Source organism: Harpia harpyja, chromosome 1 (assembly GCF_026419915.1).
Source record: "Harpia harpyja isolate bHarHar1 chromosome 1, bHarHar1 primary haplotype, whole genome shotgun sequence".
NCBI classification, from domain to species: domain Eukaryota; kingdom Metazoa; phylum Chordata; class Aves; order Accipitriformes; family Accipitridae; genus Harpia; species Harpia harpyja.
In genome coordinates this window covers 53462388-53479864 of record NC_068940.1, presented here as the reverse complement: position 1 = coordinate 53479864, position 17477 = coordinate 53462388, and the positions used below count along the sequence as shown (strand labels likewise).

The 17477-nt window shown below is 45.6% G+C and overlaps 1 protein-coding gene across 1 annotated transcript in view; it reads left to right on the top strand.

Moving 5' to 3' along the window:
• The first annotated feature begins 3685 nt into the window (after window positions 1–3685).
• Window positions 3686–17477, top strand: part of CDCP1 (CUB domain containing protein 1) — a 29099-nt gene continuing 15307 nt past the window's right edge. The window contains exons 1-2 of the mRNA XM_052794625.1: window positions 3686–3813; window positions 17236–17439. Of these exons, the coding sequence (XP_052650585.1) occupies window positions 3738–3813; window positions 17236–17439 (280 nt within the window). The 5' untranslated portion in view covers window positions 3686–3737. The remainder of the gene's footprint in view (window positions 3814–17235; window positions 17440–17477) is intronic.

Here is a 17477-nt window from a genome sequence, read left to right as displayed (position 1 = left end):
GGAAGAAGAATACTATAACAATGACAAATAATGGTAACAAGGATTAAACCCTCTGATTTTCTATACCATTTCCAGCTGGACCAGGGCACTGTGCATTAAGCTAATGAGAGGCGAAAGCCAAATTAGCCGGTTTTGATGGAGCTTTCATTGCGTGTGGGCACACTCTGACTGCAGACGCAATTATTTCTCAATTCGTGGGAGCTTCAATCCGTAGACTTGCATACCACATTAAGCTGATCCCGTAAGGCTGGCCCCTAAATATGACCCGGCTGACTCTTGTTCTTTTCTGGGGAAATGACTGTAGAGCAGGGAGGAGGAATGTAAGAGGATACGTGCTGCTCTTGCTCGCCTCCAGCCTGAGATGGTAGGTCTGCTTACAAACACACATTTAACCCACATTAGGACCAAATCAGGATCCTTCCAGTCACTGTCAATATATAAGCATAACCAAAAAGAGAGGAAAACCAGAAATGCCTTAAGCACACACACAAAAAAATGAAGATGGAAAAATTTAAAAATACATCGTCTTCAGTAAAAAGACTGACTTAAGGAATTGTTCATCAGCTGCATCAGCCAAAATAGACACGTGGACAAATTGACAGTATCACAAGAGTATTCACCGTCTCAAGAAAATACACTGAAGTGAAAGTTGAGAGCTATTTCAAAGGAAATTTTGGTTAAAAGATATGTGGAAGGAGGAGGGTCTCTTACTCTTCCTCCAGTTTTCCTTCTTTCTTAATTTTAAAAACAAAGTTGAAGCAATTAAAGTCATAGCAAAGCAGATTAAGTTGCTTTTATGCTTAGCTTATCAACTCTTGTCACTAGAGTGATAATTCTTCACCCAGGTCCTCACTCTTTGCAGACAGAGAAGAGTCTGATTTTAGCAGGGCACCTGTTTAACAGCATTCACCTTCAGAGCATGCTTTCTTACCTCCTAGATGTTGGAGCATCATCACGGAGAGCGGTACACCTCCATTTGCACTGTACTCTGAGGGTCAGGGTGTTCTGGGGTAGACACGTGGAACAACTCTTTCACTTTAGCCCTGCCAACCCCCAGGACTTCGCTGTAGCATCCTGCCATGTCTAGAGAAAAGGTGTTGATGGAGATTGACTCCTTCATTGTAGCTGATTCTACAGCGACCAGGAGTGCTACTGCTGTAAGGCAGTGCATTAGCTGTGCAAGCCCTAATGAAGTCAATGGAAGACGCCTTCCCTTTGTGTTGGTGGTTTTTTCCCCCCCAGAGTTATGTGTACAGACAGGCAATGGTTTTTGACTTGAAGTGGTCATTTCTGCATGCTTTCCCATGCCAAATATTTTAAGCATCTTAATGCAGCTATCTACACTGTTTATGTAACAGTAGATGTCGAAATCCCCTAGGAAGTGACTCTCAGAACTAGCCAGTCCGTCACTACACAGCCCTCTCAGCCCTACGGAGGAGCACTCCCTCCCCATCACACCGGGGAAGTCATAGAATCATAGAATCATTTAGGTTGGAAAAGACCTTTAAGATCATCGAGGCCAACCATCAACCCAACACCACCATACCCACTAAACCATGTCCCTAAGTACCACATCTACATGTCTTTTAAATACCTCCAGGGGTGGTGACTCAACTGCTTCCCTGGGCAGCCTGTTCCAAAGCCTGACAACCCTTTCAGTAAAGAAATTTTTTCTAATATCCAATCTAAACCTCCCCTAGCACAACTTGAGGCCATTTCCTCTCATCCTATCACTAGTACAGACTGTCTGTCCCTCGGTCCATCGCCTCCAAATCAGAAGGAAGTGAACTTCGGTGTCTCACAGAGGTGATGTCCACCTGGCTAGCTGATGTTTATAGAGCTTACAAAGGAAATTAGATGATGATGTGCTCGTTTGGCAATGCTGGCGACCAGAGGGGCGATGAAGGAGAACGTTAGGGCAGCCAGACGGTGGGCAATTTCTGGTTCTGTGCTCCTACATCAGAATCACAAATGACAGAATAGTGTTAAGACTTATAACGGACATAAACTCACATCCATTTTAGGAAGTCTACCACGCTTTTTCCATGTTTCGATCTGGGAAAAAGGAAAAAGGAACTGTAAGGTAATATAAAGCTGACATAAGAATTACCTTCGGTGAGGAAGTAGTGAACTTGATGTGAAACTTGGTAAGACACAACTAACATAAACTAAAAGCTGTGTGAGTTGGCCAAATGCCTTCCTGTTTCTCAGGTAGGAAAAAACAAAGACCCTAGCCCTTCCTTATTTCCTTATGTTAATGAAGAGGCATCAGAACTGATTTGAGCCCCTAAGAAATCATTCTGCTCCTCCTCGTATGGCTGTAAAACTCCTATCTGTTCATTTCTCTGCAGTCATATAACCAGTTAATTACTTTCTTATTAACAGTGTCCATTTCTAAACACTGATAATTTTTTTTTGCCATACACATTTTCTTTTAATTGCATATTCTTCAGTAAGATGAGTAAAAAGCCGTAGTATGTGGAAGACCACTGAACAACAGATTTATTTATAAAAGAGGTGTGAAGATCTGCCAGGAGAGCTGAGTATCCTTGTTGCCAGCTGAAATCAGCACAAACAAAGGGTCTTCGGTCTTCTCCAAAGCTTGGTCTTAAATATGTAAAGGGCCTGGAACCTCTGCCATAATTTTTACTTTTCTCCTTCTTTGAACATGAATATTCCTGTGTACATTTCTGTAATAGCCAGGTGCTGTTGTGGACTGGTATGAATGTACTGGGTTTTTGTAACGATATTGCCAAAGTAACAAATGTTCCAAAGCAACCAATTCCTAGAAGATGAGCTGTCTGACGTTAGTAAGGTATTTACTCACCGGGCAAACATCTACTCCTGACTATGTCATGATGGTTTCTGCTCAGAGTTTTTCATTGCAAAGCCCCCAAACATTTAACAAGCAGGATACGAACCGCTGCTCTCTGGGAGGAACCTACTTCTGTGTGAAATGTGGCACTTCCCAACACAGAATCGTGGAATGGTTTGCGTTGGAAGGGACCTTTAAGGTCATCTGTCTACATCTGTTTACATCTTCAACTAGACCAGGTTGCTCAGAGCCCCGTCCAACCTGACCTTGAACGTTTCCAGGGATGGGACATCCAGAATTTCTCTGGGCAGCCTGTGCCAGTGTTTCACCACCCCCAGCATAAACAATTTCTTCCTTATATCTAGTCTGAATCTACCCTCTCTTAGTTTGAAGCCATTACCCCTTGTCCTATCGCTACAGGTCCTTCTAAAAAGTCTGCCCCCTTCTTTCTCGTCAGCCCCCTTTCAGCACGGGAAGGCCGCGGTAAGGTCTCCCCATCGCCGGATGAGGAGATGACATACCTGCTCAGAGATGCTTCCGCAGGCAAGGTGCCCTTTCCCCAGCTCCCAACGAGGGTGCGAGGAGAGCCTGCTGGCCAAAACCCCACAACTCTTTCGGTAGGAGCTAATAATGTCGGAAGTGCGGGGGAGAGAAGCGTCCGAGCCAGGTGTAACAGCAGAAATAACACCCTGCGGCGGCAGCAGCACTGACTACGGGCCGCGCCCCCGCCGGGCCGGGCCGAGCCGAGCCGAGCCGAGCCGCCCGGGAGGAAGAGGAGGGACTTCACCTGCCGCGGCCCGCCCCGGCCGGCCCTGCCCCGCCCCGCCCCGCCCCGCCTCTCCCCTCCAGGTGCGAGGTGGAGCAGGAAGCGGCGGCGCTGAGGGGACCTGCGCCCGTCTCAGCGCCGGGCCCATGCGGGGAGATGGCGGCGGGCCAGGCGCTGGCCGCGCTGCTGGCCGCGCTGCTGGCCGCCTCGGCGCAGCTCCTCCAGCGGGAAGGTAGGGACGGGGACGGGGCGGCCGGGGCTGCGGCGGGGCGGCTTCTCCTCGGCCCCGGCTCGCCCGGTGGGGCTGCCCGGGCAGCGGGGACCTGCCCGGTGTGCGGCTGAACCATGCCTTGCTTTTCTTGGCCGCGCCGTAGGCGAGAGTCTGGTAACTCTTGGGTTTAATTGCGTGCGTTGCTGCTCGTTTAATGAGGATTAGTTATTAAAGCGGGGGGTAGAACCGCATCTGTTCCGTTCAGGCGGTGCCCTATGGCACCGGGAGGAGCGTGTGCGGGTCGTCTTGCTCCTGTGTCGGCAGGCGGGGTGCTCGGGCATGGCTTATGAATAACCTTGAAATAGGGACACCCAGTCTGAACATTCCTTTTTCTTTCTCTTTTAAATAAACACTAACAAGATAAATGATTTGATCTTTACGTCCTCGCTTGCTAGAGTATTGATTATGGACTTCACAAAGTCCTTTTCCCTGGATGCCAGCGAAACAGCTGTACAGAGCCGGAGCTTGCAGGATCGTGCTCTGTGTCGGACAGTGCAGTCACGGAAGCTTTGAAGCGAAGAGAATTATATTATTTATATACAGCAATGAATAAACTGTACATGCTGGGAAACAGAATGGCTTGTGTGCCCAACTGGGTCAGATAGTTTAATGGAAGGCTGCTGCTCGCTACCAACTCTGGGTCTCTTGAAATTCCTGGATGCTTGATGCAATCCTGTGTATATTACCCGTGAATAATTTTCTTAAATCCTGTCTGTGACCCCAAAAGAATTCCGGTTATGAACACGGAGACAGTGTGTGGGGTTTTCCTCAATTTCCAAAGCTGCTTGATTGCAAAAAATGCCCGTCCTCAAATCTAAGCAGTCTGTTTTATAGCTATTAGTCCTGTTAAAGACTCTTGAAGTATGAGTCCTTCTAGGCAAAATAACCACCGAGTTACTTGCAGTGACTATGAATAACTTAAAGAGTCTGATGTGCAATTTGTGCCTTTTTAGTGTTTCTATTACCTTTAACCGTGCTGGTTATGTTGAAGTGTAGCTCATGGCCATTGTTATTATGAACAATAGAGTCTAAACCTTGGCCGTGAAATTGGACAGCACTGAGGCTTGTTTCATGCTGTGTAGCCTTTTAAATAAAATATTTGCATTTAATGTATTGCCTCTGAGTCAAGTGAATGACAGCTATTTACCTCTCTAAGCCTCTTCAAAGGAAAAAGAAAGAATATTATAATGTGGTTAATTGTGTGTTGTTTTCAAAGAAAACAAACTTTTAGAACCTTAGATGGGTCAGTGCTAGAAGGAGAGGAGCTAGACTTTCCAAAGATCTTGTGTTGTTGAAATCGCAAATGAAAAAAATCCTCAGCTGCATCTTTTTTCGTACATAGGTCTAGACCTTCACTGGGAGATGCAGCAGCATGAATCATACATTCACACATTATTCCTCACTCTCTGGTCAAACTGTATTATCAAAATCCTTTGTTCCTCTTATTCCCCCCCCCCCAATCTTCTTGATGCCTGACATTAAACTTCATGGGCTTGCTTTTGAGGCACAGTACAGCTCATTTTGAGCCAGTGTCTGATTTTTACTTATTGGCATCACCTGCTCCAGCTTCTTCCCCTCTGTCTTGTTTAAAACATCCAAATGAATTATGTATTCACGTTGGCATTTAAAAAAAAAAAGTGTATACCTGCTTTATGCAAGGTTGAGCCCACACCATTAGTGTGGTTGGGTGTAGTAGTGAGCAGGATACCAGCTGTGTGGTGGCAGTGGGTACAGGCTGTGTCCCTGGAGAGCCAAGCAAGTCTCCTTTGCGTGTGATTGTAATAACTCTTCTTGCGAAGGTGGCAAAACCAAATCAGATGGGAAGGTGCAGGAAGTAGAAGGAAGATGGCGAGTCTGACGAAGAACGTCTAGTCTATCCTTATTGTGCAAACCTTCCCTACAAACGAGATGTCTGTGTGGTCGGGGGCTTTCTTAGCTTAATCTAGAGGAACCGGGGAGAGAGAGCTCCCCAACCACTGGCCTTGCTCTCGGGCAAACAGTGAAGTTGCTCTGTAAAGCAAAGTTAGTAACAGTGAACTTGCACAAAACACCACTGGGAGACCCAGTGGTTTGCTGCCACTGATGGTGGTCCCTCTTCTTACCTCCTTCAGTCCCTTCCTTTCCAACTGTGTGCTTCTGCCCGCTTGTCCCTCTCCTGCACAAGCACCATGGCTCCTGTGTGCCAGGTCCTCTGTCATCCTGTCAAATTCTTTAACTCGGTGCCTTCTTCTTCTTTGTGGACCCCCAGCCCCTCCCCCCAAAAAGAGGTGGCTCAGTCCCGGCTGCATTAGTGGCATGGGTTGGCAGGCTGAAGGTTGTGATGGTGTGAGCAGGACCGGAGAGGGGAAGGGTGCCTTCCCAGGTTTGTTGGCAGATCTCGTGTGCACTTCATCCCAGCGGGAGTTGCTTTTGGTATTGCACAACCAAAACTGTAGTTGGAACATTTCCCCGAGCAAAGGTTTGTTCTGAAAACCCAGGGTAGTTCAGGTTAAGATTTTCCCCCACACCCCTATATAGTTTGTAATTTTTAAGGAGTTCCCCTTGCCCTGGTGCTGACATTGGTACTGGCTCTGCTGTCGCTGCGTTCTGGCGGCGAGTTGCAACAATCTCCCTTTCAGCGAGGCCAGGATCAGGTTGGGCATGCAGAACCACGCATGAGACGGGTATGAGGCACATGTGCCTCTTCTCAGGGACCGGTGATGCTCTGGTGGGACAGCTGCACATCTTGGTGCGCCTATCTCTAAAGCCGTCTCTTGTCATCCTGGATGAAGTCCTTTCTTTTCTCGCGTTCTCCCTCCAGCCTTTCCCAGCAGGTATAGTGTTATGGTGGTGTTCTTACTGTCCTATAGGAACGGGTAGGTCAGGCGTGGCCAGTCACATTGTCTGCAGAGGAGCTTGTGTGTTTTCTTCAGATGCAACTTTATGCATAATGTGAATTATTAAATGAAATATTGGTTAACTTAAAGGTGGAAAATCTCAGAAAGAAGTATTTGGTGTGATAGCTGTGCATAGACGTGGGAGTGTGAATGAAGTATCGCGTACCTGACCTTTGAAAATGTGTTTTCCAACTAAAAACATGTTTCTTTGAAGCATGAATAATGAAGTTAATCAGACTTTTATGATGTCTATGAAACATAAACAAATATTTCAGATTTAAAGTATCCTTATGTGATAAAATCTGCATATGTATTTTGGGGTTTGTCTTTAAAGTGGTGTTGTTATAATAAGTAAATTGGCAGATAATGCCGCGTTGTTTCTTGCTCTACCCTCCAGTTAACTTTTTCTTGGCAACTGACTGGTTTGAGTCCCACGTCAGTGTTAACATTTAAAGGTGCTTCTTTTAATAAAATAAGAAAAAAACCCAAGCTGTTAGCAGGGTCTTTCTGCTGTTCTGGCAGAATACAAATAACCAGCCTGTTTTGTGCTCTTCTGAAAGTTGGTGGAAGCTGGATTATTTCCATTCTGAATCGCTGTTTGCTTACTCGATCAAGACCTCTCCTTTTAAGACCACAACTAATGTGCAAGAGTATTCGGTTGTAACTTTTTTTTTTTTTTTGCTTGCCTCATGCCATTATCAGTCTAGAGTGCTTAGTTTTTACTCTCTAGAAAATAACATGTGTATAGTAAATTACTACTTATTGTGTGTCTTAGTGCTGGTGCTACTACCTTAAATTTTCCACCAGAAAATACGCTTAATTTTTTTTTCTCAATTCCAGATTTTTGCAGGTTTGAGATGTTTGTTTTTAACAGGTGAGCCTTTTCTGTGTGTGGTTTTCATTTGTTTGTCTTTTTTAAGTCTGAAAGGATGTAGAGGTAATGTGAAGGCCCCCGTGGGAATGTGAGGTGGTGGGAACATGAAAATAGTTGAGGATTAATACACTGAATTGAACTTCTTGTCCATAGCAGCACAAACGACCCCCAGTGTGAGTGCCCCCACCAGAGATCCTCAGTTAGGTCATGGTCTCTGAAGTCATGTGTGAATGATGTGTCTCCAACAGCTGTACTCTTGGTCGTGGGGTTGCTTGTATGCAAAACTGGAAACACCAACAAACGGTAGCCATTTGGCTAAGAAGTGGCCCAGGAGAGAAGAAATGTGATGTGGTGGGCCAGCTCCTGAGCCTGGCTCCTTAGGTGGCTGGTGAGTCTTTTCTGCCTGGGGTTGTCATTTGATGAGCTGCAATGGCTCATCAGCCAAAAAAGATTTAAGGAGGAGCAGGCTGAAAAGGATTATTTTTTGGCATTGGCTCAAGGCATGGGCTCAAAGGGCTGGCCAGGTGAGAAACGGGGTGGAAGGGTTGGAGGCTGCTGAAGCTCATGTCCAGGCTACCACCATGGACATGTGGCATGGAGGAAATTATTCTTTATCTAGAAGATTGCCCTCCTCTCATTTTTATTCTGACTTGTGTGCGTTGTCTGGCTACACCGTAACAGGAGTTTCTAGACAGAAATCAGGGCTTGCTTTATGAAATAAAGGAAGAACCTTTCCCCTACCTGATATGAGGTATCCTTTGGGTCAGTTGTGTTCAGGCTTGTTAATTACTTAAATGAATTCATCTTATCTATAAATAATATTGGAATAGAAAAGAAAGTAGTATGAAAGCTACTGAAAAAAATAAGTGTTGACTTGAAATATGTAGCAGCAGTATTTTCACAAATAAATATTGCTGGGGCTCAGTTTATTGGTATAGCCCTTATCACCCAGTTTAATTGATACTTATACATGTATATATGTCAAATAAAAACCTTTGGAATCCGCATCTGCCAAAACCTCAGTCTTAGGTAGAGGCTGAACAACTTTGCATTTAGTTCATTCCAGAAATGTTTCATATTAGAAATAGCATGAGGAGCCATCCTTTGCTGAGAACAAAGTCAAGATACTTTTGGCTTTACCTGTGTTGACTGCTACAGCTATGGGTGGCGGGGCTATGGTGAGTTTGCAAATTAGTGTAGACAATAGGTGAATGACTCTTTTCCTTCTTCACCAGTTTCCCTGTATTGATTAGATGTTCATTTGCTTTTTGTAATTGCTGATGGCAAAACATGGCCTTCTTCAGGTCCTGGGCAGTGATAGACAAAGGCGACTGGAGAGCAGTGAATGTGCGTGGAGTCGCACCCCTTCACGTTGTGGCCGGTGCGGGGCTGCTGGTGGTGCTGGGTTGTTGCTGGGGCTGTGTGGGGGGAAGCTGCGTGTTGCTCACTGCTGAACTGAGCTGACCGGCAATTTTCTTAGTGCAGCAAGGTCCTCCTGCTGTCTTCTGGGTGCTTCTTTGAACTCTCTCTTTGGATGCTTTCTGACCTTGGTCTCCATGCAAGAGCTCCTAGAAAGACTCAGCTGCAGCAAGGCATGTGTTAGGCTGGAGGATATAGGAAAAATGGGCCTTGGATGCCAGTTTTGATCTAACTGGGCTCTTTTTGGGTAACCCCGCTTTTCTTAAGTTTCTGTTAAAATCTTTTTACAATTCTACATCTTTAATAATTTTTATAATTTGTAAACCTTTGCCCAACTGGGGAAAAGACTAAACATGTTACCTTAACAAAGCACTTCCAGCAGTTTCTGGGCCATTTGCTGTCTCACTGATGCTGCTCGGGTATCCCTGTCCTGTCAAACTTCAGCTCTGGACTGGACAACACACCCCCTGCAGCGCGGGTTGATTTGTTGGAGGCAAACCATTCACCAGTTCCTGTAGAGCACCTGGTGACTTTTGGTGGTCTCTTAGTAGGATTCAGCTGATAGAGCCTGGTAACCATCCCTCATCTTGAAAACTTCTTGAATCTGATGGAGGTGTGACCACACAGATTCCTCTTGCTCAACATTTGCTTGTGCTGCCAGGGTGTGAAGGAAAGGACGTGGGTTGTGCTGTGCTTAGTAAACTGTTGACTGCTGTCTGTTTTGTCAGAACAAAATCTTGTGTTTCCCTGTTAGCTGGTGATGGAGGTGAGGGTTCACTGCCTATAGCTGAACCTGCCCAGTGTAGGGACCTCCTGGAAGACCTTCAGGAAGAGCCAGCTGAAGAATTGTGCCATAACGTGTGGTAGATGCATTTCACGTGTGTTAGTAAGGTCTAGTCTGCTTCTGAGTGCCCAGGCTGCCAGTACTGTACTGTGGGAAAACATATATATATATATATATATTTTTTTTTTTTTTTTACCTGTCTCCTATAATGGGGGGAAAAGTCTCACCTCTGCCTGTTCCACTGGATGCCTTTTAACAACCATCCTCAAGGGTGCCATGGGACAGCCTGCTTAAAGCTGATTTCTCGGGGAACAAAGTGAGCATGGTTACTTGCTGTCAGAGCAAACTCTTGAGAGGTACGATCATGCTGGCATTTTGGAGTTGGCCCTGGCTTTTCTGGGTCTGTGGGTGGAGCTGAGAGATTAGCATACAGACAGTGAACTGTGAGGGGTGAAAAAGGATGATCTGAAGCTCCTCAGAAGTGAGAGACAAAGAGCTGTCAGCAGGATGTTTGGCATGGGAGGGACCTCTGATTGTGAAATGTGCTTTTCCACCTTCGTTAAGCAGAGCCAAGACCGAAGAGCTGCTCAGGCATGCTCCAAGATGCTGTCCTCTCACTGGCTTACATCAAGGTAGGGATAAACTGTGCAAGCAACCACCCCTTTGACCAAGGGAGGCTCCTGCAGGGACTTGTGCGGTGTCTTAGTGTTCCTCGTGCCAGTGTGACATTTTCTCATTAAGTCGTGCAGACCCATGTATTGTACATTTTTGCGTGTTGTATGCGAGTTGGCGGTCAGCTTGCAGACAGCTTTTTTTATTTTCAATCTGAAGGTACTTTATTCCTGTTAGGCATTACAAATTATTGAATTGACAACTGAGTGAGCCACCTTGTTAGCCTGGGGTACTGAGAGACCTTCTCTGGTGAATTGTGCTGGGTTGGCTTGTAACATCACTATGCCAGAAATGTCCACCCTTCCCGATAAGGAGGAGAACGGGATGTGTGATATCAAACCTGCTTTGCATCGCCATCCTGGCTATCAGTTTAAACCATCAGTGAAGATTAAGGGGCTGTACTGTGGTGGCTGAGGAATGGATATTCTTCCCCACGTGCCCTCTCCTGAGATGTGGGTGGTTACCCTGGCATAATAGTCATTGGCAGCATCTGTAAGCGTTTACAAGCTTTGCAGATTTTAAGCTTTAATTTTCTGGGTGATGCCCTGAAAGCAATCCCTTTACAAAATATGGACCTCATATCCCACGCAAGCGTGGTGTTGGAAGACAGGGCCAAACATAAGGACATCATTGAGTGATGTCGGGAGTAGTTAGTTTACATTTTAAATGTAAACAGAAAACCTGTTTGCTTTAAAGTCCAACAGGATTTCAGCAGCTTGCAGCAAGCAGGGCTGACTGTGTGATTGTGCTCGTGACCTCCGTTTGCTGCTCACAGCACTGTTTAGTAGGTGAGAAGAGTGTAAACAGTGTATGGGTCCCTGACTAACTTTGGTAAGGGCTTGAAGAATGTGAAGGCAATTACCTGGATGGTCATTGCAGGTGGAATTGGAGGAGCGGGTGATGCTTGGGCAATTGGGTGCTGTAGTTAAACTGGAGAGTTGGACTCAAATTGACAAAGAAAGATTCAATAAGGCAGGTACAAAACGTTTGAGTCAGCAAAGCAGGGAGGTGTTTACTCTTTTAAATATTCTTTAACCTGTTGTTGGCAAATTTGAGTCAACTGTGCAGTGAATTGTGTTGGAGGTGATGGGGAAATGGATGCTCAGGTGCAACTGTTGGTGTGTCTCTTAGCTGAGCCATTGGGGTGTTTGGGGTGTGGAAGCTGGAGCCTGACATCCCCGTCACGCAGGAGACAGCCTTGAGGTCCCCTCACTAGGCGGAGGGTGTTTTGGATGGATTGGTTTGAACGTGTCCTGCTGATGCTGCTGTCTCCTGCACCGAGGCCATCCGTTAGATCGGGGAGAGGAGTTTGTATGGCTTGAAACTGAAATCATTCAGCTTATGGCCAGGTTACTGTGTTAGTGAGTCGTATCCCTTGCTTCCATGACCCTTGCTATAGATTATGTGTAGTGGATCAACCTGAGCAGGATACAAGCATGCCTGTGGGTCAGTATCCCTGCAGGGGCTCAGAAGAGGTGGTGAGCTTTCCAGGAGAGCCTGCTGAGCTGTAGAGGCAAACAGCACAGCGGTGCTATCCCTATTCTGAGGCGGTGGCTCGAAGCGCTGCGGTGGACGAGCAAGTTCTCCGGAGAGGTGTGTTGGTTGTGTGGGTTCAGATCCCCCTTGGGCAGAACAGGAGTTTGGATCCAGGTACTTCATATCCGGAGTGAGCGTTGCCGCTACTCGTCTTCTGCAGCAGCCTGTCTCCTCCAGCTGCCGCCGGCTCGTGAATGGTGTCTGAGTCAGCCTTATCCAACTGTTTTTTATTAAAAATGGCTGTAGTGGAACAAGCCCACGATTTAACCAGGATGAGCAAACCAACAGTTTTTGTATGTTATTTGGGACATGTTAACATCTGGGATTTTTTTTGTTGTTGTTTGTTTGGGGTTTTTTTGTTGGTGGTGACTCTCATGGGCTTTGGTTTCTTGGTCTGCCTGGGGTTTTTTTGATTGTTTTAATCCATCCGGTGAAGTCATGTGAAACAATCCATAGATCCTTATGGATAAATTGCTGCAATAAAATGCAACCCTTTAGCCAAAACTAGTTGGACTCTGTTCTAACTCCTGCTTTGTTTAGCAAGGCAAGTACGTAGCCATAAAAATTGCTGTCCTGCCAAGTCCTTTCCTTGTACATATGCACGCACGCACACACTCTTTGTGAGTGCCGTTGGCTCTACTACTCTCCAGCTGCCTTCTACATTGCACCCACCTCTTGTACAGGAAAAATGTCCTTTTGACATTTGTATATATGTATTAAAAAGTATTAGGAGATTAGTGTCAGGTGCAACCACAGTAGATAAATTTAGCCTAAACTCTGTAGAGTAATCCGACTTGTTTTACACTATGCAGTTTGTTTCCAACTCAAGTCGGAGAGCTCTGAGCAATAAAATTGATGAAAGGTTTGGAAAAATCATACTGTTGAGAAAAAGCTAGCCAAGGTGTGTTTGCGCAGAGAGGAGTGTTACTCTAATGATAAAGGGATGCTGCAATGAGACAGCTGTCATGAAGGCACAGTCCTAAACGAGGATGAGCAGTAGTGAAATGCAGTTGCAGCAGGGAAGGTGCAAACTGAGATTAGGGCGGTTGAAGAAATAGCCAGGGGAGGCTGCAAAACTGTAATTGCTTAGAGGAGAAAAATTTAGGGTGAGATCAGATGTCTACGTCAGCCTGTCAACTGGCTCAGGACTGGAGGCTTCACCTCTGACATCTTCTAGCCCAACGATCTCATTGTTGTGTAGACAGAGACTAGATCCAGCTTGGTAATGCTTCCTCCTGTTGGTTTGGATATCCTGTGTGTCATCCCTGTGCAGCACTAATGAGGCATGGAAATTCCTTCTTTACAAGAAATGTGTACAGTTACTGGTAATCCTAATAAAGGCATGCAGTGGGAATCATAGACAAAGACAGATTAGTGTGAGTCACGAAGAGACTCTCTCATGTTTGTAAAAGCTCTGCAATAAAGGTGCTTTTTAAGTAGTCTCTCTATTGTGCTGCATGTGTGTGGCTATAGTTTGGGGGTTTTAGCCATTTAGTAATTTATTTTTAGTGACTTTGGTGTCACTGGATATACTTTCTGCATGATTCTTTTTTTCTTTTTTTCCTATGAAAATGAGATTTGATAGTCTAATGTAGCTTAGCACATCCCTAGCAGCTTGCTGCTGTTGACATTACAGCACTGTGGTCTTATTTTTCGGCCAAAATTATTATCTGTGGAGTTTCAGCTTAGCAAGCTGTTTGTTTGTGTAATAATCTACCTTGGTGTCTGTCCTTGTGTGGGCTTCTAGCAGACAGCTTTGCTGAGCCTAATTGGGTATAGATCTGCATCCTTGTTGCCTGCTGGGATGCTGATACATTGATCATTGCAGCACTTCTCCGATTTTGGGCAGGTCCTGTTTTGGAAAGCTGAGGCATGGGCCATGTCCATGCTGGAAAGTGATACTGAGCTGACAATGATTTGGTCTTCTTGCAGGGAGATCAAATGAATCACGACATGGTCATGCAGTCTGGAAGAGAAGTGGGGGGCAAAAAGCCCAGGCAGCAGAAGTCAGGTCGTTCAAGGGCTGGGGAAGACGATGCTTTGGTTTGACCACTGTAGGAAGGCTTTGCTCATTTCAAAACACCATTCAAAATGTTGAAAATTTTCTGTTCCTTGGTTTCAGCTCGGGGTGTGTATTTGATTTATTTTAAAGCTGGTCATGTGCTTAAGGTTATGCTTAAACTTAATCCTCATGACTAAAAATGGTCTTGGAGCTGTGTGTGAGCATCTGGTGCAGAAGTGCTGGCCGTTAGTGGCCCTGGTGCGTTTCTCCATCCTGCCAGGTTGGCTGTATGGCTGTGCTGTCCCAGGGATGGGAAAAGGAACAGTGATAACTGTTTGACCAGAAAGTGAGAAACAGACTTTTCAGTTAATACTTGTAAACTGTAGATGAGTGTGACAATTACTGTATGCAAGAAAAGCCTCTCTTGTTCATAGTTATTAATTATTGGTATTATGCTATTAACACTTCATATCTGGATGACATAAACATCAGAAAAACGATGACTGTCATGGTCAAAGGGTATTTTGTGCACTAAGCGTGATAAATAAAAACCCCAAAAGAACTTAAGCGTCCAGTGGTGTGGAAAACAAAACTCTGGGCTAGGCTGGAAGTCGTTGTTTCACTTTCTCTTCTGAAACTGCTTCCTCCCAAAGAACAAGGAGGAGTAGCCCTGGTTGCTGGCTTTGCTTTACTCTTTTCTTCTCCCCACCCCACGGATGTTGCTTCTTTGATTGTGCCCTGTGTGCTTGGAAGATCATTGCACAAAGCAGTTCCTAGCCTGTCTTTTTTTTTTCTTTTTTTCTTTTTTTTTTTTTTCCTTGGGAAAACCCAGATCAAAAACTTCTGCAAAAGCATTTCTAAGGCAGAAATGCAGACGTGGGGTAGTCCCAGCCATTGGAAGAGGCAAGGGAATTCAGTGTAGGCTCTCAGGTCAGAGGACTGTCCTGTCACTTAAAAGCTGTAGGAAAGTTACTCAGTGACCAGGTTTTCACTAATGGTGTTAGAGGGTTGGTAAACTCGTCATTACAAGTACGTGCAGAAATTTGGCAAGCCTCGTGGTGTTTGAGGTTTTCATTTAAAGCCTTTGATCCTGGAGGCAAATAGGTAAAGCAGTTTCAAGGGCTTGCTAAGTCTTTTGACTCCAAGGTTGTGTAGAAAAGCAGGAAAGGCTGGAAAAAGGCTCAAGACCAACAAAACTCAAATAAAAGCATGATGGGGTATCTCTTTAAGTACTCTCTTCTGGCCTACTGCCCCTAGCAGTGAGATTTTCGATGCCTGGTGTTTGCAAACCTGGAGCTGCAATGTTCCCAGTGGCAGGGAAGAATGATAGCCCGTGCTGCCTGCACAATCCCCAGGGCTTTTGCAGAACACTGCAATGAAAGTCAGGCCCTGCAAAACCATGAGATTGCTGTAAAAATCAGGAGATTTTTAAAAGGGAGGTTTAAAAATATGACAAGTGGTTTTTGTGGGAAATTGAGTCACTAATGCAGTATGCTTCTCTCTGCAGCTGCGATGGCTAAAGTTTTGAGTTGGGTGGGTAGGCTGCTCGAGGGTCTCTGGTGTGCTTATCTGCCAGGAGAGGGCTCTGCCGACCAAGGGTTCCCATGGTGTGCTCAGCCCTGCTCCCCGCAGCCCTCACCAGTTAAGCCCCCGGGTCTCTGAGCTTTGGCCAGTGTCCTTACCACCACTGCGGCAATACCAGCTGACACGGACCAGGCTGGATGTTGAGGTGCTCAAGGGATGGTGAGCAGTCGGGCAGAGCCCGCGGCGCCCTGCAGATGTGCGTTTCTGAGCCAGCTGTTCTCCCATGCCGTCCTGGCACGCTGCCTGGCAGTGGGAATGGCTGCAGGGGCTCTCCCTGCGTGCTACTCTTCTGGGTTTGCTAAGGTAAATCTCCCTTTATTGGGGTTAATGAGCAAGAGGATTCCCAACCTGGCCTATGGGCAGAGCTTTGTCATGCAGCCCTGCATGATGTCCCACTCAAGGAACAGACCTTTCTGAACAGAACTTGGGGTACCCTTATTTCTAGATCTCTTTTTTTTTATATACTTTTTTTTTTCCCTAAATACTAAAAGCATAAGTGCTCTAGACACTGTGATTGTATCTTCCGTACTGAAATAAGGAAGGGAGAGTAGTGAAAACAAATAGCAGAAAATTTACTGACGTGTTGCCAGATTTTCACCTGGGGCTGGGCTCAAGCTTTGCTAAGCATCAAACTGATGCTCTTAACTTTTCTAGTCATCTTGAATCTCCAGTCAATGCTCCTTGGTGTCTTATATAGCGTGTGTATTTTTAGAAGACAGTCAGGTTTGGTCCATTTGTTGATAAACCGCTAGCCATAAAATAAGATTATTCAGCAAGCAGTTTATTCTGTGGCCCCAGTATTTCCTGTGAGAGCTGCTCCTGCATTCGGTAGTGCTTGAGGATGGTTGAAACCTGTGAAGATTGCTGAGGCTTTTGTGTATTCCCCAAAAGCTGTAAGTCTATGATGGTCACGTCGGGGATGGAGAGGAGGTATCCAAGCACACATGGTCTGTCCCAGGCCACAGATGCCTTCTGTGCTGCTGAGGGGCATTGCATGGATGTCCTGTACCTTCAGGGAATGAGTTGTAAAAGGTGGGGAGGGTGGGAGAGGGCCACGACCGCATGTATAAATGTCTGTTGGTATGTGTGTTTGGTATTGCTGGAATACCTCATCTGGTCTGCAGTAATTGTTGAGGCATACCCGAGATTCACCTGTTACCATTGTGTGCGATTAGAGTTGAGGCTTGCTTTGTTGTTTGGCTGCTGAGTAAACTTCCCAAATTGAGTCATGACTTCATGGGTGCCATATGAAATGAAGCAGATCGTATGATGGGCATAACAGACTGAAAACCAAAATCGGGACAACAGAAATTTGAAAGGAAGAGCTGAGCTACTTTTTAAATGTGAAAAAATAACAGTGGTGAAGGTAAACTGGAGCAGAACTGGTCCTACACAAATTCCATATACCTCTCTCTGGGCACATGGAGCAAGCAGATATCTGTGTCGTCTGTGCTGGACTGGAAGAGCCAAGACATTTTCTGTACGTCCAACACCAGAGACTTCTGAGGACGTCAATGCGAATATTCCTTCTGACAATGTGGCGTCTGTGGGGATGTATGGAAAGGCTGGTGATACTTGTATGTTCTAGTAACAAAGCACCTCTTTTTTTTTGTTTGTTTGTTTTTTTCTTTCTTAGCTTCCTTTACAATCTCTCCTCGTACGGCGGACAACATCACAGTTATGATTAAACTGAGACCCGGTGTTTCACCAAGCTGTCAAATTCGTGTTAAAAATGTCATCAGGTCTGAACTCAAGATAAAGCCTGGGGAGAACGTGACTTTTACCTTCACTTGTAGTACTCCAGAGAAACATTTCATCATGGAAATTCAGAAAAATATTGGTAAGATACAGGTTTTTGATTTGACAACCCCCTGCCCC